General features: G+C 41.3%; 1 protein-coding gene across 1 annotated transcript; it reads left to right on the top strand.

The window, feature by feature from the left end:
- Positions 1 to 1,527: 1,527 nt before the first annotated feature.
- On the top strand, positions 1,528 to 26,150 carry LOC128761184 (olfactory receptor class A-like protein 1). The gene is made up of 5 exons (XM_053869216.1): positions 1,528 to 2,403; positions 6,058 to 6,097; positions 8,180 to 8,263; positions 17,971 to 18,149; positions 26,142 to 26,150. The coding sequence occupies exons 1-5, from the start codon at positions 1,528 to 1,530 to the stop codon at positions 26,148 to 26,150; spliced, it is 1,188 nt and encodes a 395-aa protein (XP_053725191.1).
- The last annotated feature ends 416 nt before the right edge of the window (positions 26,151 to 26,566 follow it).

The raw sequence follows: 26,566 nt of genomic DNA, 5'->3' as shown, positions 1-26,566 counted from the left end.
ACTAGGTTTAAAATGTACTTTCTATCAAACTATTCTGTCTACAACTGATGAATATACCTCTCCTTTTAATGTAAATATACGACACGTGTCATCACACCCTTAATTAAGCGAGAAATGACTAGGTCCATTCAATTCCATAATGAGATACAAGCTGCAATTAATTTACACACGCTGTTGTGTATGATTAAATGGTTTGACCTAAATGAACGAGTTTTTAGGTCCTTCACGAATGAAGAATGACAAACTGGAAATGTGAGGTGGTAAACAAAATGCAGGTGAGAAATCCGCTGGAGCTGTTACTTCCCTCCACAGGGGGGCACTGTGGCGCTTGTATCAACAGCGCAGTTGTTAGACTTGAACGGTGGCGTGCGGTATTTGAAATACAGTAACACGTTTCACCATGACCTAATGGTGTTCATCTGATTCACTTGGTAAACCATGGCTTTAACTCCACCAACCTTGGCAATATATGTATATATGGAATGCCAGAGGTGCCACAAAGGATTGGATTGGAAGCAGAGACATAAACAGGAGAAATAGTGGAATGAAATATAAGGAAATATGAAAAAAAAAAACCCCCAAGATACACTCATCTCCATGGCTATAAAGAAATAAATGCACACAACAATGTCGATATAAACAAGGAGACACACATATTTCCAGTCTATTCAAAATATATTGATACTTGTTTATGTCTCTATCTGTGTTAGATTCACAGCACTCATTTACATTTCGATAAAGAGATTCTTTATTGATTCTCTAGCAGTTTCTTTTTAAAAAAATGTCTTTCTCTCTGGCATTAGCATCTGATTACCACCTTTGGATAGCACACAGTCACCTTAAAAAAGCGATTAAATTCAGACCACTGCTGGCCACAAATAAAACATGCACACTAGCACCAGTTAAGCCCCTGTATGTCTTTGGAATGTGGACTCAAACTGGAGGAAACCCATCATTTATTCATTTTCTTATTGCTTTTTTATATTCTCTCATTGCTTTTGTTCCTATCAAAACGAGCTCGACTTCCCTCCAGTGATCGACAAATAACCTCCACTATTGCAACCATCTTGTTGAACTACCTGTTCACTGTAAATAGACATACTCCAGCTAAAGCAGTAGAAATATACCTTTGATTAGTATATTACTACTGCAGTTCTGTTAGAGCGAAGGATTACATGTTGAGAGCTGATCTGAACACTAACATGATATGAAATAAATAGGATGGAGACAAATGTGGCTGTTCAATATTTTCTTCCAGCTCCCGTGAGATTAGTCGCGGCTTGTCTGTGTTATCTTGTCCCTTTGACATCGACAAGGGGAGAGAAGCAGTCATGTGGATTGATTATGAATAATTGGTAGCAGGGGGGGTGCAAGTCGAGAGTCAATGGTCCATGCAGATTTGATCCCACACACACTGGCGCTGAGAAGGAAGGATAAAAAGACAGACAAGCTGGTGTCCTTTGGAGAGGTAGAGCGGCGAGTGATGCGTTTGGTGCCCCTCCTGCAGTCGAAACTTTTCAGATCGATATGGATGAGATGTTTGTGCGCGCTATGCTCTATCTGTCGCTGACCGTGGTGGGAGTCCCAGGCAACACCGTTGTTATCCTGTCACTCCTGCTGCTTCTGTACCAGAAGAACCAGCTCCTGCCAGCTGAGACCATCATGCTACATCTGGCCTGCGTTAACCTGTTGGTGGTGGGCGTCCGCTGCCTGGCAGAGACCCTCGCGTCCTTGCACCTCTCTGCAAACATCTTCGTGGATCTTGGATGCAAAGCTATCATCTTTGTTTACAGGACATCGAGGGCGCTTTCAATATGGCTGACTTTTGTGTTGAGTGCCTACCAGTGCTTGAGCATCGCCCCTCCTGGGTCACGGTGGGTGTCGACTCGCGCTGTGGTTGCCGATTATTTAAAGGTGGTGTTTTTCATACTCTGGCTGATGAACACATGCCTGAGCAACGGCGCTATTCTCTTCTCTTTGAGCAGCAAAACCAACAATACGCAAAAAAATCATGGCATCAACGTTCAGTTCTGCTATGTGCAGTTTCCCTCAAAGATCTACAAGCAGGTGGTTGGCGCGGTGCAGGTGGGCAGAGACGTGGTGCCAATGGCTCTCATGGCCCTCACCAGCCTCCTCATCCTTGTCATCCTCTACAAGCACAGCCAGCAGGTGAGGCGGCTTCGCAGCAACGGTGGAGGAGGCGCCGAGCAACGTGCAGCCAAAGCTGTGGTGACACTGGTAACGTTGTATGTGCTTCTGTATGGCGTCGATAACGGGATTTGGGTTTACACACTGACCGTGAAGAAGACCATGAGTAGCTCGCTGCTCTCTGACCTGCGTGCGTTCTTCTCCTCACTATATGCCGCGTTGAGCCCGCTGGTTATCATCGCATCTAACAGGAAAGTAAACAGGACTCTAAGGTGCTTAATGCAGGTGAAAAATGTTCCAGGTCCCACTGCTCAGTGAGTACCTACCCGGAATCCCTCTTGATTTAGTGGAAAACAACATCAAGTTGGAGCTGCTGTACATCAATTAAGAAAGTTAAGGTCTGTTATAAATCCAATTTTTAATGATCTCATTCATCACCTGCTGCGAGGAGCCAGGCTTATGAGCATGGAAAGATGGAAGCAATTTCACACTGTCGCTGTGAGGAAACAACATTTCAAAATGAAGCTGCACGCTTCTCCTTGCTATACGGTTATTAATCCTAAACATCCCAAACAATGAAAATGCGAAGGGAAAAGATCCATGAAATAACTTGCTCATGCTGCATTCTGCATTTTTGTTTTGGTCGTCCGTCACTGTCTGTCACTCTTGCCGGCTTTATTTATCAGTTTGGTTCCCTTCATTTTTAATTGGCTGGAAGAATTAGAGACTCGGAGCTCAATGGAGCTGTCAAATGACTTCCAGCTGCCCATTTAGCAATAATGAAGCTGTTGAATCGACCTGGAAAATGTCCTCCGCTAACGAGGCAGGTTAATTGTCCCACGGAGAATCGGTTAAACCTGACGGGAGACTGTGGTTTTGTATGAGGATGATAATGTGTCCACAGGTGGGTGTAGAGGTGACAAGGATATGAACATGTTTTGCATATTATCGTGTTGTTTTGCACGTTGAGTCTGTCAAAGATGAAAAAGGTGGGTGTGTAGAGAAATGCATTGGACCATGCCTGTGATCAGCCCATCTAAGTCCAAAACTGCCTCCGGAATGTTCTCAACCTGGACATCTGAGGGAGCCAGAGAGGCTTTTAATAGGAGACCAAAAAGTTCTGCGCCTGTATAAAATGTTATATTTTTTATGATCTGTTATGTAATAATAAAAAAAGCTTGATTGTTGTTAGAAGTTGAAATGATGCACTTCCATTGTAACTTTATTTGATCAGGTGGGTCACAGGGGAGTCATGGCTCTGTTATAATGAAGACCGGGCAGCAGAAATGGCTCCAGCAAAAACCCTTTGGGTGGAAATAGGAGTGGCACAAAATACTGTCTATACATAATCATCCTTAATTTAAGAGTGTTTTCAGGAGGCAAAGAAAGATGTGATTTAATGTCTGGCACACATCACTATGTCTAATGAAAAAAACAATTAAAGTTTCATTGTCGGGCGTTTATTCCTACCCAGGTATTAAAGACCATGACAGAACTCCCTGTATGAAACAGTTATTAAAAATGGGCGCATAACCTAACAACTCCTTGGAGGAAATGCTCTAACTTGACACATGACCGTGTTGGTGCTATTCTTCAGAGGACTCTGAGTGCTTGTGCAGAACTTTAACTGGTTTTAATCACTCAACTTTGCCAGTTTCATTGAGAAAAAAATTAAAATTTAAATAAAATCTTCCTCTTCTCATCTTCATCTCATGTTCCTGATGATAAATTCCATGCATCTTACTCTTCAAACCACTGAAATCTGATTGCGACATCACACAGACTCCGGTGGAATGAAGGATAGAAAACATGGATGGTTTCTTTCGGCAGCAAGGACCAACGGCAGGTGCCCACAGAAGAATCAAAGACAGTGTTCCTTACTCGACAAAATCAAGAAGCGGGTTAGTTGAAAAGAAACAAACTGGGTTGGATGAGTGCACAGGGTGTGCCATGTTGGCCTCTGCTCACACAAGACTAAACCTGCTCCCATCAAATCGCTTCAGCTCTATGCTCAAACAGAAAACAACACTTCCAGATGTGTTTTAACTCCTCCAGGAATTAATCTGCATATAAACAAACAACAAGTAACAGCCTGAATACGTAGCGTCGCCATCTGCTTGACTACTTACTTTACTTGGTGAAAAACATAAAAACAAACAACAAATAAAGACGACTTGCTGTCAGTGAAGCACAAACCTGCATGCAAAGCCCAAAAAGGGACACAGTAAATCCCAGCGACGAAGCTTCTCCTGCTGTGTCTGGAGTCAGCTCTGTTTACCTGCAGCAGGTACAGGCATTTTTGTCTACCGGCTCCACCAATAGCAGAGCAGCAACCCCAGTTCAGCACCCCCCCTTTCTGCCTGGGAGCTAGTCCACACCCTAATTTAGGCCTTTTGAGTGTCTCACCCATCCCTCCTCTCTTGTTCCATGAATGAAGAAAACACCCAGTTTTTTTTTTAGTGTCCTCAGTGCAGGCATCTAGATTCAATTGTGAATAGAACATTTAGGGGGGAAAACATTATCCAATCCTCCTTGATCGGACATTTTGATTTTTTAAAAATAAAACTGTAACAAATAGCTCTTAAATAATAAATTTAAACTACCAAGATCAAGCTTAGGTCCTAGATGCGGTTTCATGTTTCCATTTGCTCATGATTCTGAGGCAATAGCTGATAGTAGCCATATGAGTTGAGTTGTCCTCTGGCTCAGCTCATTTTTGTGGGTTACAAATTTGCATATCTCATTTTCACAAATGGCGGGTGGGATACCTCCAGGTGCTAAGGAACTCTAGAAGACTAGCATTATTTTCCACATTTCCATCCAGTTTGGAGGATCCGCTGTTCCCTGTTCTAGGCATCATTTGCGAAGGAGATTATTTGTCGGAAATAAGCACCAAGTGCTACTGTGGTAGTAGTCAGGATACAATAGTTAAAGTCCTGCAATCCTCAAAGCAACTCTCTGAGTAAAAACAATAACCTTCTAGAAATGAATTAATCATACATGAGTCATGATAATGACATGCTTTGGATCTATTTTTCTGAGCACTTTAAATTTCTTTCAATTGGTCGTCGGCCACAAAAATCCCACAGTGGGCCAGATTTGGTCTTGAGTTTAACACCTTCTACCAAGATAGTGGTCATGGCTTTTGAATCCCAATGACAGAATTCTAAAGTCCAACTAGTTCAGCTAACTCGCTCAGAGGCACCACACAGCCAACGTCATGTCCCCCTTGCAAAGTCTCCCCTGAGGCCATCCACTCTTTAATTAACCGGAAGGCTACTGGCTAGTCTGGGAATCCCACAGTCAGGCGACGGCTTTGAAATCAACATGTGCATGCAACAGTAACCTTGCTTGTGGCAGCACAAACAACTTCCTGCTATAGAGATGCTTGTTCCAAGATAAAGCTAAGATAAGATACGATAAAATGGGATAGACTTTATTGATCTCACAAAGGAGAAATTTACCGTTGCAGGAGCTCTTAAGTTGTTAGTACGAAAACAGAAATATGTAAATGGTTAGTGCAAACAGGTAGTCATCATAACATATTTACAGATATACAATATCGTGGCGCAACGAGGGGTGGGGTGTTATGTACATTACACAATATCAGGGTGTATATACGATGATGGTTGACAGGTAACTACGCAGTGTTAACTACACAGTAGAGTTGTGCAGTCTGACGGCAGTGGGGATGTCTCAGTCGTCCACTGAAGGAGCTGCTCAGGTGTAGTGGGTGAGAGCTGTTGACCATGATGGAGGTGAGCTTGGCCAACATTCTCCTCTCATTCACTTCCTCCTCAGAGTCCAGTGTGTGCTACGGTGATTTGATCAGACCACACAGTGCAGAGAGAAAGCAGGAAATAAGTTTTGGTGCAATAGGCGACAGTTGTAACACAAAACAAAATGCAGGTGTCAAGGAGGCTGGGTTTTGTGTCTACCACTCACATTTGTGATTGTTTCCCAAAGTTATGTGACCAGAAAAACTCACCCCCCTTATCCTTTGTGCAAAAACTAATTTTCTGTACTTTTCTCTAAATTGTTCTCTATTTGTAACGACAAACCATCTGTCATTCATTCACACAAAACTATCACAGTAGTTTGGAAATGGCCATTTAAACGGAAATAATAATTGTTCAGGTCCTTTTTTCACATAACTACAGCGAAATTCAAACCCCACAGCTGAAGGAAAAGAGCAAACCGAAAAACAAGCCTTATCAAAATCCAATTTATTTAGATTTCTTTTGTTGCTCATGGTTGGCGTGACAGAAAGAGAAATGGAGTCAGGTGTCTTCCCAGCTCTCTCAATTCTGTCCTGAACACAACAGAAGACACTAAGTGACACACACACGCACAAGAAAGATTTAATTGTGATTTCTTTGTAATCTACGTTCCCAGGTTTATTTTTTTATGTGTCATCCATTTCCTCACCCAGTTGACTCCCTGAGACGAGGCGCTGGTCGTCAGGTCCCAGCTTGCCCGGAATGCTGCTCCCCATGTCAAGATGGTGGGAAGAATTTTGCAGCGACCAGGTGAGAGTTGGCTTCGTCAAATACAACAAGACCTACCGATTGTTTCTTTATATCGCCGTGTCTTTAGCGTAATCCTGACTTCTAATTTAATACCTGCATGTATACGTTTTTCGGATTTATTTGACAAATCCTGATTCATGACAGAACAGGTTCACAACTTAAAAAAATGGGTGGTACACACCAGCCACGTAATCCTCTTGTCGTGGCCAAAAAAACATATTTGAGCAAAGCAAGAAAGTACAACCAAACCTGTCTATGAAAGTACAACACCAAAAAATAAGGGGGAAAAAACTAAACAAATCACAGAAGCAACTAAAAACACGTAGTCAGTTCTTGAAAACACAAAACACTGCCGGAAAAGGAAGCCAAACACCAATGATTCAAGTCTGTTTTCAGTGAAATTGGTGTTTGGTATGAGTCTACAAACAACGTTTAAGTGTAACTACAAAGTGCACCTACAGATATTGCTCTTAAAGAGCATTGTTAAACAAGCTATGTTTCGTCCAAACGAAACCAAAATCAAAAACGAAGTTTTACAAGAAAAGCTTTTTTATTTGGCCAAAAAAAATGTTACGTAAATTCTTAACACAGAATCTGACAGAAACATTAAAATGCAAATGAGCACAGCAGATATACAAGATCAGATTTATAGAGCCGACTCTGTATAATCTGACAGTCAGAGGGAAGTTGTGTTGGAGATTATTCCTGTTTTTTATTGTAGCCAGGGAAGGACATGGAGCACGGCGAGGGGTAGGAGGGGGCTTGTTGAGGCCTCAGGCAGCTCGCTGCAGCTCTCAGGTGAGATATGTGCTGCTGTGCTCAGACTTGAAAAATATTCAGGAGACACTGCTCCTCAGGCAGCGGGGTGTTTATATGCCGCAAAGACAAAGAAGAGAAAAGAAGTCGGAGAAGACATACATGATCGGACATGATGTTTCTCTGGAGAGAAGTTAATATTCATGATGATTCAGCATCATACAGGAATCTGTCGTTTCTTCAAAACTTTATGTTACAGTACGTTAAATATAGCATCCCAAGGGCTGCACTCCAAGAGCCTCAGAAACAAATTGAATGGTGTCATCAGCGAAAACGTACAGTGAGGCCTTCCACTTGATTCCATTAACTGAAATTACACAAGGTTTGCGATAAAGATTGATTATTTTTCTAAATAGAAAACCACTCAGAGAGGGCAGACTTCAACCAAGCCACTCATTTTATTTTACATGTTCAAATAGTCACCGAATGTTATTGCCGCAAATTTATATTAACTACCGTAAGTGCTGGACTATAAGACTACAGTATATATATATATATATATATATATATATATATATACTGTGGAGCTGTATAAGCCACATGGTTTAGACCGCAAGAAATAAGTAGTCTTATAGATGCACTGTTTTTTTGGTAAAAAACAGTGCATTTTACCAACTTTTATATATATATATATATATATATATAAAAGTTGGTAAAATGCACTGTTTTCGCCCATGTGTCCACAGCTACACCCATAGAGCTGATCTCCTGGGGGACTGGAAATGAGAAGCAGCAGCTGAGACTGGCTGTGGCGTCGGCACTTCGGACACGTGAGTGAAAACAGCACATTTTGAGCTTTATTATCAATAAATGATGTGAGTTCATGATTCAGAACATTGCACAGTTGGATTCGTGAATTAGTCTCCATGCTGGACCCCATTTACAAAACTAGTTCACAAGTGAACCACGTGTATTTTTAAGCCAGGTGCACCACTGACTTTTTACGGCGCAGACAGCACCGCTGCAACCGCATGTTATAGACAGCCGCATCTTATGTATGACCAAGATCTATTTGCCTGCATAAATTTAGTGGGTGTGGCTAATATTCCGGTATTCCTGTCGTAGACTTTTTAGCATTTGAAAACTCATTGTCTATTCAATTGAACAGGCGATAGCATTACAAATCAGAGAAGTAAGTTAATGGTCAACACTCAGCTCTTTCCCCTTGCAGAGAGATGAAGAGTGAAAGAAATCATGGATGCAGATGCTAGTTGATAGTAGTAATGAACATTTCCTCAAATTGTCATTGAAATCCATCTTTAACTTTTCCAGTTAAAGTCAGATTCCGACCTTGAACGGACATTTTTATAGCATAAATCACCCATTCATATGGGTTAGTGGGCTCCTACTGCACCTTTACAGTAGGTTACATCAGTGTACGCCAATATTACACGACCATGGAAAACTTTTATTCTTTCCTGACTTTCACAGTTGTTCCAATAAAGGATGCAAGAAGTTTTAGAAGTTCAGTATGAAAGATGCTTGATCATCAGAAGTCCGGTTAAGGCAATGGGTTGGGTGTATTGCATGAGGCAAAAGCGTTCCTGATATTATGGGTTACAGTTGTGTGGTGAGGGATGGGTTAGCACTTTGGCAGGGGTTGGGCCTTAGGGTGTTGAGAGGGATCTGAAGAAAAATGCCATGCTGTTTACAAAAAGTCAAAAATAATATGAACGAAGAAAGTACAATTCCTGTTGAGAAAATTAAAAGTGGGGCAAAGTAAATAAATATTATCATGGAGCCTTTCAAGTCACATTGGATAATGATATCAGACCTTAAATTTAACATACAAAGCCATTAATTCTCCTCCAGGTAACAGGATGCATCCTAAGACTAAAGCAGCTAATATGAATGTAAATCAGTTTAACTGACAACACTTCCTGCTTCACATTTTCCTTTGATCAACCCTCTCATCCAGCCGCAGGTTTGCTGAGTCAGGCTAAAATGCAAAAACTGCACAAATTTAAATCTCTTAAAATAATTTGGGTTTTCAAGGCGACAAACACAGTGGGACAAAGGCTGGAGGCTTGCAAGCAGAATCTCACCCAGGGTGGAACAGCTGGATGTGCAGCAGGGATTTGAGTAAATATGCCTCAAGTAACTGGGAAAAGCTTAGATATTTACATACACAACTTTATTCCTGTTTATTTTTGACAACAGAAATGACTTTCACAAACTTATAAAGGCATCTTTATTGAAAGATTTTTTTGGTGGACCTTTTCCCATCTGCATGCTTGTTTACATTTTTAAATTAACATCCATATTCAAAATATGTCTGAAACAGGGGCCCAAGAACTCAAGTCTTTCTCTATTGTTGATTGACGTTTTTTGGCCCAAATTCAGAGTAAAACAGAAAAAAACACAAGAGTAAAACACAACACGTTATAAAGGGCAGTAGACAAGGACGTGGGGATGTATACGTTTTATTGGGTGAGATGATACGTGGAGAAACTCTCTGGTTAACTTCAATTGTGTCATGACAAGATAATTAACAGATTCACCTTTTAATGATACTCCGTGGAATAAGGTGGAAAACAGCTGAATATTCTACAGCAACGGCTGTGATTAAAAGTGTCACCTCATAAGGATGAATAACAGGAAGTGAAAGACCGGCAGTGAATGCCATACGTCATCAACTCGGAATTAAACTTGTTGAACCCTCGGCCTTCAAACCTTCCAGCTTCATCTTGTTCTCCTCTAAACTAGAGAGTTGCCTCCATAGTTCCTGAATGTCACTGAGGTGGAATTTTCCACCGACTTCTTCCTAGAGTCGTCTGAGGAATGCAGACAAGACAGAACACGCAGCAACATTTAGTTAAGTTGCTGGTGCGCTCCTTCACCTCCCAATACTTACTCAGGGTCCTCCATTGAAATAGGATTCCACCCAAGGGCTATGTTTGTTTTTCTCAGATGGGGGCACACCAGTGTTGTCAGTGTCAAATAAGAGACTAGATATTCAGAATTTCCCTTTTACTGATTTGAAATGTTCTCATTTAAAGGTGCCATTTAGATGAGGGAAGGTGTGGTCGTGCCGCAGCCTCACAGCACAGTGGTTCAGAATATAGAATGAGGGAAGCTGGGTTTTTTCTGCGTGGAGTTTCATCTTTGTCTGGCACTCTGGTTTCCTCCCCAAATCAAAGAACATACAAGAATTTACTCAAAGACCCAGAGTGAGATGCTGCTGGGGGGAAAAAGCAGAGAAAAATAAGTGGATGAACGAATGATAGGTTAGATTATATCATGGTGCCTTCCGATCGTTTGTTTTCAACTTGTTTTTACTGTAAATTTGGGGAAAAAGGTTTGAAAATACATCAATTTTTTCATTCAAACTTGGGTTCGATGTATTTTCTTTTCCCACCTTCTCCTGTTCTATAATGCATCAATAGCATTGTTGTCTTACATTTGTTTATGTTAAACATGTATGTGTAAATGTAAAAACTGATTTGTGATAAGGAATATGGATATTTGAACCTCAGTATTTCTATAATAATGTAGGGTTTTATGTAGCTTATTTGTTTTACATTGAAATGTAATTTTGGTTGTCCATTGCGTTGTGACTTTTGTTTCATATTTTGGTCATTCTTATTTCTTCTCCTGTATTATAATATTTTATTATAACAACAACATAATGAAAGGAAACAGGTTTCAACATCTGCTGTTTTCATGCCCAAAAAGCCTCTTTGTCATTCACATATTCATCTATTGTAATCTAATACTACTGAAATGAAATTTGAGTAAATGATCCTTGATTCACGCAACGATCTGCATGTATAAGGTTACTCTTGAAATATTGTTCCCATTCCACATACTGTCTTTGTCTAAATAATTTCAGACTATACAAGCAGTTTCAAATGAGTAAACATTCTCCTGCCTGCAGTGACCACACTCCCATCGTATACGTCCACCTGAGGAACTTTGATCAGCCCTCGGACTAATAGGATGCTGAAACGCACCCTTAAATTCAAAGCCATTGAAGACATGTACAGCTGCTCTATTAAAAACAAAGATTGCAATCTGGTGCCTCTGAGCAACAGAGATTGTAAAGTTATACAACCTGGGCATGTGCTGACATAACAGACACACAAATCTCAACCTGCTTCTCATAAACTTCACACTGCAGATTGAAGAACACTCTGCGACACATGGACAATGATGATGCTCTTTTTAGGGCACACTAAATCAAAATGATCTTTCCATCTATCTCTCTCTCTCTGACTGTCTGTCAATCCATCTATCATTTTTATACAAACTAAAAACTAGTATTAAATACTGGTAATATCACTATAAATATAACTAAATACATACAATGCAATATTGTTGATGAGTCAAAACAGGACTGAATGTGGTTTAGAAAATAAAAAGCCATGTCTCTGGGCTAAAATGAGACAAGATAATAAGATATTATACTGAGCGCCACTTGCACTACTTGCGCTTCAGGTATCAGCGCTCGCAACTTCAGAAACAAAGCCTAGCATGCAAGCTTCGCACGGCTATTCAGGAAGCACTATATCAGGGGTGGCCAACCAGTCTGAGGCTAAGAGCCACAATGTTTTAATGTGTTGCTGAAAAGAGCCACATCCAACAAATACGTTAGGCTGTAAGGCTCACCTGAACAGCTGGTCACGTGGTTAAAGCACATCCCTGTGTCTCAAAAGGTTGCTGGTGCGTGTCTGGCATATGTCTCTTGTACATGTATTTTAAAAATTCATATGTTTTACTGGGTTCCTCCTGGAAATATCAAGTGGTGTAGATGGAAATGTGTGCGCCATTTGTTTGACTTGTATATTTTTGGACGTGGCTCATGTCACCAATAACGTGGCCCCGGTCTGTGTGACCCTGGGTTGACAAACCTAAATAGAGAGGTGTATTCGTAATTGAATTGATTATTAATCTGTGACAAAATAAGTGACCAAAATTGTGTTTTTAGGAGGCAATATAACTGCATAAAAATAAATAATTTCCTTTTTTTTCACCTCACTTGTTGTCAAATATAATACTTGAACAGTCACCAATATTGCCGCATAAAGTAAAACTAGACTAAAATGCAGACTGTTTTCACTGATTAAAACATTAAAGAGCCATAAATGACTGAAATAAGACTAAATTGTGAAGCCTTTTAGTCGACTAAAACTGGACTAGACTGAAAAGAATACAGACTTGACTAAAACAAACAAAAACAAAAATGACAAGCTTGACACAAAGACTATGTTAAAACTACAATTAAAACGGGTCCAAAGAAAAACACGACCCACATTTAGGATTAATTCATAAGGCAGTACATTTTAGGATGTTGTGACTTACTTCTCTGCATTTCATTACGTCACGTACATGTTTGTTGAACGTCAATGTTGAGCAGTACACAGAAAAAAAACCTCTGAAAAGCTGGACTTAAAATCTTGCGCTCTTCATACACTGTATTTACATTTACTTACACACATGGCAATTCTTGAATTGTAACGTCTTCCACTCATTTTCTTCTGTACAGAAATACTACGCTGCTCACAAACCGCACACACGCTCATCACCCAACGTTGCACATCCCAGATGTTACCCCGGTTGCCACCGAGTGCAGTTGGCACGCAGTTCAACATGATCACATAAATTGTGCATGTTCCGCTTTAATAATCGGTCCAAGTTTTGTTAACCACACGTCAAGTTAAACCTTGTATGATCACTCAAAGACAACAGAGCTGCACGCACGCTGCATTTACATTTAACGACCTATTACAATCGTCACATAAGTGTTAGTTATTAATGGGATGCATACAAGTCGACAAATTGCCTGGGGTGGCTGGCTGAGTGCCATGAAGAGAATCTCTATTGAATTACACAATGAAAGATTAAAACTTCGTGTGCTATTTTTTGTGAGGCGTCATATTACCCACATAAGGCTGAATAATGGATCTGAGTGATCATCTGTGAGTCCTGCACTGGCTGTCACGGTAATCAGAAAAGACATCAGTGGAACTTCACTGGCGTCCAGTGGCCAAATATCTGATGAGCTCTGCTGCAATAACACAAGACTCAGAGCTTTTTTGACTTGGCAAGAAACTTTGGACACACCCTAGCTCGTGTTTGGATTTGTGTAGTACACACTGCCGCCTGTTGAGCATTGAGAGAACTGAGACTGAAGGAAAGACCCCTGTGCAAAAGCAGTTGGGTGGTGAACATGCCACATTAATAGAGCCACAGCTGCACATGCTTTTGCTAAACTGACAAGAAAGGTGACATTTACAAAAGAGCTGAATCAAAATGGTGAGTTCTTACCAGAGAAATATTTTGCTCGCAAGTCAACGGTTTGCTTCATGGGTTTCCAATTTGAAAACCTGAAGAAGAGGCCCTACTGCATACGGCAATCTATTCATACAACTGGTGACTCTACTCTGAAAAATGATGAATGTTTATTTCAATCTCCTCAAACACATTGTACCTACATGACAAAATATGTAACATTTGTATGACCCTTGTATAATATGGCTACATTATTACAATACAATACAGTCAATATTTCTCCTTTAATTTCACATAGATCGAAAAGCAGCAGAGTGAAGAATGTTTCTTATAATGTCTACCACTTGTCCGTACTATTCTTTTATTTATTTTGGAACAGTGGTTGAGTGTATCTGTGTTTAAGCTTGCATCTAAGTGAGGTCCTTCATGTTCGGTGTTATTGTCAGTTATTTTTGAGTTACTGTCTTAGTAGGCTCTACTAATCATGAAGTTTCTGTGTCAGATACTGTGTCAGATCATGAAAACCCTCAACTGTTTAGGTTTTCCATTTCCTTTGTCATTGAGTTCCACATCTCCACTATTGCAGTGCACATTGGTCTCAGTGTGGTTGTAGCACTAGGTTGGTAGAAGTTCCCTCTTCTCAGACAGTCTTTGCAGATGACCCGGGTCTACTATTCTCAGTCGTTCTGCTTTGGCAAACAGTTCATTCTGCATTATACTTCATTCTAATAGCCTTCTTCTGTAGCAGCTTGTATTTCTTTGCTAGGTGTTCCTCAAACCCTTACTCCGCAGAGTGAATATTTTCATTCTGCGGTTGGCGGTGTGCTGTTTCCATGTGAAATTCCTGTCAACTGAGACCCAGAAACTGATATCTTTCTGTTAATTGTAAGGGATGTGATGCGTTTCGATTTGAAATGACCATGAATTTAAGTTTATCTAGTTTCAGGGAGAGTCTATTCATATTGATCCAGTTTTAAATATTCTCCTTTTAACATTCTCTCCACTGTTGATTAAATTAGTGTTGCCTGCAAACAGCACATGGTTCAATATTTTCAAACGCCTCACACATCGCTCATATGTATTATAGCATCCCAGAACTGAACTTTGAGTTACATTTTCGAAGACTCCTTAGAACAAAAGAGAAAACAGCTCGAATAGGTCACATTGTTGTCGTCGTTCCAGGGTTAATTTTCCAGTGGTTGAGTGAAAGCAAACGTAGGCGTGGAGAATGAATGGGATCATTCAGGATTGTGCGACTAGGCTTGGGGATTGTGTGACCCCATTAACGCATTTCACTGGATACAAACATTGCTCAAGATGGATTCAGGTTACACAGTGCAGCTCTGTAGTTTATTTTACTTTATTTACTTTCACGTGAAAGTTATAAACAAAACATATTAAAGACAATGCTGAAAAAAACTGTTTGAGGAGCAATGTTTACTGTCACACCATTTGAAATTGGCATTACCTAGGTAGGTGTGGCCATTTAAAATTTAAGCTCAGGAGAGAGAAAAGTCCCAAGACCGGCAGACAAAAAAAACAAAAACAAAAAAAAACAACATGCTTCCTTTTTTTGGAAGTGACAGGATGAAAATTGATACAAATTATCTTTTCATCTTTCGATCATATTTTTCAAAGTTACCTTCTGCGTCTTTAAATGAGTTACATTTGGACGGTCAAGCTTGAAGCAGGTCCCTATAAGGATCAAATATATAATACTCCAGCCAATTTAAAGCTTTAAAATCAAGAGAATTAAAGAGATTTAGTCTTCAATCAATAACCTCCTAATGACTTAACAAAACCATCGCCAAATGCACTGCAACGTCCTGAACACCTGGCAAAGAAAACGCTTAAGTGAAGAGTGCTGCTGAGCCAGAGTCACCAACACACGTCTGGATTCTCTGAATAATATATCGACTCTTTTGTCTACACCAGCACCACAGTGAGCCGGACGATCAATAGCACAGCAGCATTAAACCTCCAGTGTTTTTAGGTTTCTATTCAGCCGGCTCAGTCTTCTCTCACAGCCTTGCAAAACTGTTTTCGGTCATAATTTATGAATTTGTGTCCTGGGAGTTGATGGACTGGCAGGTGTTCAGAAGCTGTGTGGATACCCAGGCAGACAGAAACTACATTTGAGGAATATCAACAGCGGTAAAATGCTTCTCTGGAATGAGTCATGATGCGGCCTCGAAGAGAAAAATTCAACTTCGCTGACATGTTGTTAATATGTATAAAAATTAAAAAAGAAGCAGACGCTTTGAGGGCTTTAAACAAAAATACTGAATCAATATGAATAATTGAATATTGAATCATATGATTTAAATTGCACAAATGCTATTTATGGCTTTGCTTGAACAAAAGTTTCACGTTAGGTGTGATTTTATCCATCCATATGAATGACTCTACCTCTTGTGTGGTGGTTTGTGTGGTGCTCTTCCTCCAGGTGCTCGTCCTCCAGGCACTCCGGTTTATTCCTAAAAAACAATCCGAGGTGAAAATTGATGATTGTGTGTACATAAGTGCCTGTCTATCCCGTGTTCCTGCAATGGCCAGGGAATCGGTATAGGATGACCCCTGCCATTTACCCTATGTAGCAGGGACGGACTCCAACCCAGAGTTATCTTCCGACACTAATGGGCTCAGTTGCATTCGGCCAGGATCTTGTACTGAACGAATGACTCATCATGGAGTCTTGGTTGTGACCATACACATGTGAAAATGATGCCTCATTCATGGCACATGTTGCCCTGACCACAAAGCAGGGTGGAACCTACATGTATTTGCATAGTTAAATGGCTGGGGCTGAAAACACAAATGCTGTAATGGACTCACACCTGACATATTAAATGAATAAATGAATGTTTTTATTCGTATTATTCAACTAGTAACTGCACAAGATTCATATTTACGGTGAAAACATCATGAATCAGAACAGTAACGTTTTTCAGATCTCCATTTTTTGCTTTTTCAAAGTTTAATTTGCAACACTTGTCACCGAGATGTATCTTTCAACTCAACATAAATACTTAACAAGAAACAAGCAAAAAAAAAAAAAAAAGATTAAAAACAAAGTAAACAGAAAAAAATGTGACGTTGACGTTAATTTGTATGCAAGTAATTATAGTACATTTTTTACATGAGCGATCTTGTATGATGGACATGTTGCATGTCAACAAGCTATTGTATAAGTAAGATTGCATGTTTTGCAGTCATCAGTTCAGCCATGGTCTTGGAACACCTTATTAAATTAATGCCATTTTGGGAAGTGGGTTTTAGCTTGAGTCTGGGGGCTCCTACCGACTGGACAGTCAGAAGAAGCAAAGAATATGAAGAATAATAATATAATAATGTTGATCAAAACAAGTACAAAATATATGTAAAAAAAAACCCCAGATATATTATATTTCTCTAAAAGAAAAACTGGATCAGCCTTCAACTCAGAACTCAAGGACTTATGGGTAAAAAAACATTTTCCAATGGCAACAACAAACTAAATCGTTTTCATTTATGAAAACAGAAAACGCCTCTGACGTTAAATAGAAATGTATTTGATTAGATTTCCCTTTCAGACCTGCACAGAGGTTGAATTGGACCCTGACATCGGGATCCACTCAGATAAATGAAGTTTTAATCAGAAATGCTCCATCTGAACTGAGACAGATGCACTTAATGAAGTCTCTCTTTGCCTCACAGCTCACACTGGAGTGTTTTCATGATTTCCCATCTGGCCGTGATATTGACGCATGAACCCGACACTGCGGTCCGGCTCGGAGAGAAACGCCCTCTCAGCTTTGGAGTGTGAGGATTGGCAGCTACAGATGGAAGCGCTGATCGAGCGGCTTTATTGACGGTTCCACTCTCTATTGAAGCCGAAAGGCAGCCAACGTGCGACTACTCGGCAGCAGTAAGTGCATGTTGGTATCACCATGTGCTGAATGATGTAAACAAACAAATGGCCAGGTTGGCTCTTCAAGACGGGTCATTAGAGCAGCTCAAACTATTGATTTCATGACCAACCAAGAACATAAAAGTACATTTCCCTTCAAGAAAATACAGAGGAAAATGGCCTTTTGAGTGTGAGGTATTCGATTGATTTTGTGAAACGTCACTGGAGATTTAAAAAAAAAGATTTCTTTTGAGCAGGCTGCCATGATCGTACTTCAATACTCTTCAGACGTCCTCCAATCAACCTGTCATCAGCTTTCAGCCACATACACATCTAGCATACTTGAATCATCCCCAGCTCTTGCCTTTCACCCCCCGCTGGTCTGTCAGGAGTTTCTCATTAGCAGTGGTGGGCAATGGACACATCACCTCATCACCTCCCAGCAGGACGAGGAGCCTCCACCTGACCTTGGGATACGTCTGAGCCAGCGGCCCACCAGCTCTCAGGAGGAGGAGGTGCCGGGTTACAGGCTGAAGGTCAGCACCCTGAATTCTCCCTGCATGCTGAACAGCTCTGCTGCATTCAAGACCCGGTCCATGATATTTATTTCAAATCGAGTAGCACTGTCATATGGGTTCGCATGTTCTGGGCCTGAGTGTCTATGCGTCGCTCCAGCGTCAGTCTCCATGTGGGTTTATAATTTATAGACTATTTATGAGGAATTGAGGAATCAGAAATTCAACATGACAGTGAGTGGCGCTGTGAGTGCCATTGTCAGTCCTCAGAGACGCTGTGAAACATGGAAACATTTGTGCGCGAGAACAGAACTCAAGACATAGATGGATGGTGGAAATGTTCTCGGGATCCAAGTGAAACCTTGAATGCTTCTTTTCGATTTGAAGCTAGGCTTTTACTGCCAAATCTGTGTCTTTTTTTTCTCTGGCATTGCACAGGATAAAGTGTTTTTTTCTGTTGTTTCACCTCACAAAAAAACTCTTTCAGCCATCAATTCTGTGACATATCTGTCTTCGTGTGACTCCAAAATGAGTCGTGTTGAGGTTATGTAGATACAGTAGCTCAAAGATGGAAAATAAAGTCCATTCATACAGTATTCACTCATTTTCTGCTGTTCCTGCCAACTACAAGTCAGAGGACAATGTGAGGAGTCAATTGCTGCTGACTGTGGGAAGAAACCAGAGTGCCTGTAAACTCTTGTAAGTGAACTCTCAAGTCTTTTAGAACAACCCATCCTCACTCCCATAGTGTAATGTATTGTTGTAGGGAAAGTTGTTGTAGGGATGGTGCTCCATTCATCCCATGTGTAATGTGTCACTTGCTATGGAAGAGCTGTGTGTTTCAGTCACGGTGACTATGTCTTTAAGGAGGAGAGCCGTGTCAGTATAGGACGCAAAAGTCCACTTTCCCAGCGTCAATATACTGTAATATGCCATTGTAGTGAGAATGGGTTGCTTTGAGAGGAAGAAGAGGAAAGACAAGAGAATAGGTTTGAGAGTAGGGACTGAGAATGTGGAAACTATGACAGGGAAAACTAGAGAGTTGGCTGACATGATGCAGAGGAGGAAGGTGGATATTCTATGTGTTCAGGAGACCAAGTGGAAAGGTAGCAAGGCTAGAAGCTTAGGAGCAGGTTTATCATGGTGTAGATTGGAAGAGGAATGGAGTGGGAGTCATCTTGAAGGAGGAGTTTGTCAGGAATGTTCTAGAAGTGAAACAAGTATCAGACAGCGTGATCGGTCTCAAGTTAGAAATTGAAGGGGTCATCTTCAATGTAGGTGGGGTGTGACCTTGAGGAGAAGGAGACCTTCTGGAGTGAATTAGATGAACTGCAGGAAAGTATTCCCAGAGGTGAGAGAGTGGTCATTGGGCAGAATTCAATGGACATGTTGATGCAGGGAACAGAGGTGACGAGGAAGTGATGGGATTGGTATCCAGGATAGCAACACTGAAGATCAGATGGTTGTAGACTTTGCTACAAGTGGGACTGAAAGCTGTAAAAAGGATGGAAATGGCCGTGGTCAATACTTCTTCCAGAAGAGTGAGGATCATAGGGTGACCTACAGAAGTGGAAGTAGGAGTACACAGGTGGATTATATCTTGTGTAGACAATGTCACTTGAAGGAGATCAGTGATTGTAAAGTAGTAGTGGATGAGAGTGTGGCCAGACAACATATGATGGTGGTGTGCAGGATGACCATGGTGGAGAAGAAGGTGAAGAGGGCAAAGGCAGAGAAGAAGACAAAGTGGTGGAACCTGAAGGAGGAAGAGTCTTGTGTTGCCTTCAGGGAGGGATTGAAGCAGGCTTTGGGTGGCTTCCAGATGACTGGACAGCTATCAGGGAGACAGGTAGAAGAGATCTTGGTGTGTCATCTGGAAGAAAAGTGGACGTGTGGTGGAACGAAGAAGTGCAGGAGTGCGTACAAAGGAAGAGGTCAGCTAAGAAAAAGTGGTATGTTGAGAGAACAGAAGAGAGTAGACAGGAGTTCGGGGAAGCCCAGCAAAAGACAAAGGTAGTGGTGTCAATGGCCAAACAGAGCCTACGAGGACTTGTATGCGAGTTTGGACAGTAAGGAGGGTGAGAGAGATTTGTACAGGATTGCAAGGCAGAGAGATAGAGATGGGAAGGACGTGCAGCAGGTTAGGGTGATCAAGGATAGAGAGGGAAATGTTTTGACTGATAACAGAAGTGTGTTACTGAGATGGAAAGAGTACTTTGAAGAGCTGATGAATGAGGAAAATGAGAGATAAAGAGTAGAAGGAGTGACAATCGTAGATCAGGACATGGCAAAGATGAGTAAGGCTGAAGTGAGAGGGCATTGAAGAGGATGAAGAGTGGAAAGACAGTGGGCCCTGATGATATACCTGTGGAGGTGTGGAAGTGTTTAGGAGTGGTGGCTGTAGACATTTTGACCAGAACATTCAACAAGGTCTTTGAGAGTGAAGTGTGCTGGTGCCCATCTACAAGAACAAGGGAGATGTCCAGTGCTATTGTGGGACAAAGTTGATGAGCCATACAATGAAGTTGTGGGAAAGAGTAGTGGTAAGTAGACTAAGGGCAGAAGTTAACATATGTGAGCAACAGTTTGGCTTCATGCCAAAAAAGAGCACCACAGATGCAGTGTTTGCTTTGAGGATGTTCATGGAGAAGCACAGAGAAGGCCAGAAGGAGCTCCATTGTGTCTTTGTGGATCAGGAGAAATTGTGGTGTTGTATGAGGAAGTCTGGAGTGGCAGAGAAGTATGTTCAAGTGGTGCAGGACATGTATGCCAGATGTAAGATGGTGATGAGGTGTGCTGCAGGTGTCACAGAGGAGTTCAAGGTGGAGGTGGGACTGCACCAAGGCTCAGCTCTGAGCCCCTTCTTGTTTGCCCTGGTGATGGACAGGTTGACAGATGAGGTTAGAGAAGAAGCCCCTTGGACGGTGATGTTTGCATATGACATTGTGATCTGTGGTGATAGCACGGAGCAAGTGGAAGATAAGCTAGAGAGGTGGAGGTTTGCCTTAGAAAGGAGAGGAATGAAGGTTAGCCGCAGTAAGACAGAATACATGTGTGTGAATGAGAGGGACCCAAGTGGACAGGTGAAGTTACAGGATGTAGAGATAAAAAAGGTAGAGGATTTTAAGTACTTAGGCTCAACTGTCCAGGGCGATGGAGAGTGTGAGAAAGAGGTGAAGAAGCGGGTGCAGGCAGGATGGAATAATTGGAGAAAAGAGTCAGGTGTGATGTGTGACAAAAGGGTGTCGGCAAGGATGAAAGGGAGGGTCAAAAGGGTGGTCAGGCCAGCAATGTTGTATGGTTTGGAAACAGTGGCACTGAGGAAGAGACAGGAGGCAGAGCTGGAGGTAGCAGAGATGAAGATGCTGAGGTTCTCTCTTGGATTGAGCAGGATGGATAGGATCAGGAACCAGTGTATCAGAGGGAGAGCACATGTCAGGTGTTCAGGAGACAAAGTCAGAGAGGCTAGATTGAGATGGTTTGGACATGTACAGAGGAGAGATAGCCAGTACATTAGTAGGAAGACGTTGAGGTTGGAACTGCCAGGCAAAAGGTCGAGAGGAAGGCCAAAGAAGAGATTTATGGATGTGTTGAAGGAGGACATGAGGTTTGTAGGTTTGAGAGAAGGAAAGGAAAAGTAACATACATAGTTTGACACTCAAAATGTGACCCTGCCACCCCAAACGGGTTGTATGCCATGTTTCCATGTTGTAGCGTGATAGTTCGTGGTACGTAACAGATAAATCACTCACATTCCGTACCTTGAGGTGGCACGTGACTGACAGACATTTGAATCGATTACAAATAATGCTACAGTCTCACATGCTCATGACTAGCTGCTAAAATAAATAAATACTGTTACTGACTATTTGTACTGCAAATGGTGTGTTTATAAACTGGGGAAAAGCATTCCATTCACACATATGCACGAAATTATTTTGACTCATAATAGAAGGAGGCTCATTATAGTTTTTGATTCCAAGATGAAAGAGAAATGTTTGAAGTGTTGAAAGACAAAGTTGTCAAAAGCTACCACACCAGCACAACAGATTACCAAAAAGCGCAAAGAAAACATGTTCCAAATCATAAGACATTCTCCTCTCAGCATGCAATATGTCACATTCTTTAATACATTCCCTGGCTGCGTGACAGGGAACGCATGCTGCTCCCTGCTAGAGTGCATTACCAAAGGTTGCAAATGGGCTAATTTGCAGCATTGACAGCCGCAGCCACCGTAAAGTCTGGCTGTAATAGGTTTTGAGGTGCCGCTTCAGCGACTGCTGCTATAGGGAAGCTGTGGCTGAAAGTAGGCATAGGTCAGGCTTCTCCGGAAACTCTGACAAATTAAAAACAGAAAACCTTTGACATTTATCTTGCTTGGAGTCTGCAAAGGTCATTGCCTGTACTCGCTGCTTTCATCTCCTTCCTCATGCCCGCTGGACATGTTTGCTGTGATAGCTTATAGGCCGGTGGGGCTGCTTTTGGCAAAGGGAGGGGCTCGAAAACTGCCCCAATGAGTTAGGAAAAAATAACCTGATGACAACATTCATCACAGGAGTACAGAGAAACCCATGAATTCTGAGTGGCTGTCGGCATGCACCATGCTATTCATGCTCCACTCTTCTGCCATTAATATTGTGCAGACATGTCGCACTCCAGCACTCACAAGTTAATCACTCAAGTTAATGAGTCACTTTGAGTCTGAATCACTTCTTGATAGTTGGAGGATTTGCTTCTCTTTTTATCATTTATTATTACTAAAAAAATAATAGATCATATAAAAAACTCAGTAGCTCCTCAGGTCGAGCATTAATAGCACTTTCACAAGAGGCCAGTTCTCCTGATTCAAGAAGTGGCTCCCAGGAACTATACTGGGAAGGAAGAGATGCATTTCCATGTGGATGTAGCCTGAATGACAAGGTGCTAACATGTAGCATAAGACAGGGCACCAAAATGTTTGACAGAAGGGGACAGATGCCATTAATTTAACAGGCAGCTCATGGATTACTAGAGTCTAATAGCTCATGTAAAAACACAACTATACGATAAAAAGAAAATGCATTTAAAAATGACAGTCATATAGGCTACACCGCCTCCAGTAGAAGAAGCCACGAAGATGAGTGAGCTTTGTTTGTATAAATATCAAATCCATTTTGAAGCCTTTGGGCAACAGCAGATCAAAAACCATGGAGCGTGTACGCATCAAGCTGTTAATGGGTTCGTTGTTAAGACCAGTTATCACACCGGTTTCATCAGGAATCCATTTAAGAGTCAACTGCTGATGTGAAAATAACAATGGAGGGCATGTAATAACACGCCAAAATTCATCTTTGATTTCCTCATGATTCATCATTCCGCACCATAAACAATGAAAAATTGTAATCCCAGTGGACCATGAACCCCTCATTTAAATGTTAATATAATTCCCATCATTCATAATTTAATGTGCTCCCTGGCATTTCACGTTCATCTCGGTAATGCTATCTTATGTGACAAGCCAATTTATTGCTGGAGTTGACCAAATTGCTTCAGCATTGTAATGCTCGGACTATAATAAATCCCAGGCGCTCAGTTCTCCTCTTCAGGTAATAAAAAAATAATAGAAGTTATACATGATCTCCCTGAAATCCATTATCATTGATTTCCCGGCAGGACACACACAGCTGGGCTGCTCCTCTGAGTGGGATTTGAGGTGGCTAAAGAAACACCAGATCTGAGGAATGTGACACAAATTGCCCTTTCGGCCCTCTTGTTGTCAGCCATGGTGTTAGTGGGACTGAAAGCTGTGTGAGAGATGCTGCTTAGAAGACGAATCAGACAAAGAGAGGGATAGGGAGAGAGTGGTGTAAGGTGTGACCTTTGTGAGGATTACCACTGTGCTCTAACCTGCAGCACATCAGCCAGTGACTGATACTACATCTGAATGAAGACTGATTCTCGCCTTTTTCTACATCAGTCTGCTGTTTACCATCATCTTTAAGAGGAGAGCCGGGGACAGAACTGTCATTCAAAATGAGATTGTACAGACTCTCTGGATAGTGTGTGTTTACCCTGCACCATCACATATTTAGCCATCAACATGTGGCTCTCCAGCAACTCATAAATAACTTGACACATTGTATAGTTGTCTAGTGAAAAGCCATGGTGTAAGACTAGAGCCTTGTGTCTCATCCTTAATGGCATTTTTGAAAACAATATAGTACACATGCCAGCCTTGATTTGGTGAATGCACACACTTTCAAGCCTCTGTTAAGTCCTTTATTTTAGGAATTAATTAGCATTTTTTTCCCTTCTTTTATTTCCTCTATTATTTGTCCCAAAATTAAATCAAAAGCAAATTAAAACACTTGTTTACAGATCCTCTTTGATTTATATCAACGGCCTTTCAATAGAATGCATCTGGAATTAAAGAAGACATTCAAATACAACATTTGGTATAATTAATAGGGATAAATGTATATAATTGATTGGATATTTTATAAACAAGTGCATCACATTTTAATATGTGACTGTGACAAAGTGGCTGAGAGTCACCCATTTGTCTCATTTAAAGTTATTGTTGTATGCTTGTTTGGTTGATTTAATTCCATCTTTAACTTGAATCATGCGTTCAAACGATCCCGGGCCATGTTTGAGTTGCATCTTCTGGTGTATCAAAAATCAACACAAAGGAGTGGTTATGTTGAAGCACATTTATTGGTTCAATTAAATGTCAGTTATTTAGGCATTATTTCATATTTGTTAAGCATGTTGGTTGTGTTACTCACCACGAGGCCTTCAGGTAAAAAGGAGGACGTGGCGGCTCACTTCCTGGTTTTATCACCTTGGTGATGTCATTAGTGACATCGTGGAAAGTTTCAACTGTGGGGGAGGCCAAGGTAGGGAAGTGTTTTGTTTTGTTTTATTAAATATGATGGAGTGATGGAGCGAGGTTGAGCGTTAGGCGGCAGATTGTGTTCAGTAAGTATGGTGAGCAGAGGACTTTGTTTCTTATTGTAGAAATGAGTTATGGTTGTTGGTGGTATTTGGGATTTACCTGTTGAGAGGTACAGTCCATATTCAAATGCTTAAAGAGAGAAGCGGGCAGGCCGGAGAGAAGGGAGGCTGCAGTGTGCAGAGGTGTGCACAAGTGCGTAAGAGTAATTTCTGTTGAAATTATTTCAGTCTTTTCAGTTACGCTGAGTTAACTGTTGAGTGTCTTTGCAGTCCATGGTTTTCTTTCATTTTTTTCCTGGCTTTTTTTTGCGTCCTGGAGCAGCTTGTTAATAAATTTCTTTGGTGAGCAAGAAAAGTGTCTCCAGCGTCTGCCTCCTACACCTACTCTGGCCTGGATTTCCACAGTGACACTTGAATGATCAAATTAAAGCTTAACCATCATGGTGGAAGTCCTTGTTTGTGCCTCTGTCCTGGCGTCTAATTTAAATTGCCCATTCATCCAACCATTTTCCTTTATCAGGTGTGTTTTGGTTATGACACCACATTGTATAATGAGGGACACCTGGAATTGGTGAAATGGAAACTGTTCCCTGTGAAACAAACTCCACAATTAGGTTTTTTTCTTCCTGTAACTGTTTAAGTGAAATTAATCTCTTTAAGTCCCAGTACTAATAATTACACTTCCTTTCCCCATGTATTAAGAATCTTGTGTTTTAGCGTTTCTGTTCAATTTATTTTTGGCTTGAGCTCCTCACAACAGTGTGTAACGTTGCTCAGCCTTGTTCCCCCCTGTTGATCCACTGCAGTGTAATAATTTCCTGCTCACGTCGCATGTCCGAAATCCAAAGTGACGTGCTCAGAATTGACAGTAAAATAAACACCTCCTAATTCCTCCTCCTCCTCCTCCTCATCATCCTCACCCTGGCTGCCTAACTGACACTTCCCTGCCTTGAAATTGACCAAGTCATGGCCAATAACTCGGATAATCCCCTTGAATCACATTAACTCCCTCACACATCTTCAACTGAAATGTATAATTCCATGCACTCCCCCATGCCCGTCCTTTGTGTCTGTCAGGTAGCTTAACCTGTGATAATAGTCGGAGGAAAAAGCAGGATTAGTCGACTTGCGTACAGTGTTGTGGGAGAGGAGCGGCATCAGAAGTTGATGGTCGTTTATGTGAGTGAATGTGAAGCCGAATGAGCTGGGATGTTGAAAAGCATGAAATCCAGCGGTTAAGACGTGTAATCCTATGTTAATTGAGGGATTGCAGAATTGGTGATCCCTCGTGAGGATATACCTGCCATCCATGACGCTGAAATTGTCGTGGTTTAATCAGATTATTTCCGCAGAGTGATTGAATAAAGTGCTCTTCTGTGAAATACAAATACTGAATGATTGATTTGTGGAGGAAACTTGTGGTTGGCTCATAGACGAATCTTGTTAATCAGGAGACTGCATACGTGGACCTCTTGATATGTTCATTTGGTGGTGAATCACAA

This window comes from Synchiropus splendidus, chromosome 6, assembly GCF_027744825.2.
Source record: "Synchiropus splendidus isolate RoL2022-P1 chromosome 6, RoL_Sspl_1.0, whole genome shotgun sequence".
Classification (NCBI taxonomy): Eukaryota; Metazoa; Chordata; class Actinopteri; order Syngnathiformes; family Callionymidae; genus Synchiropus; species Synchiropus splendidus.
Note: the sequence above shows the minus strand (reverse complement) of the source record. Positions and strands in the feature narration are given on the sequence as shown.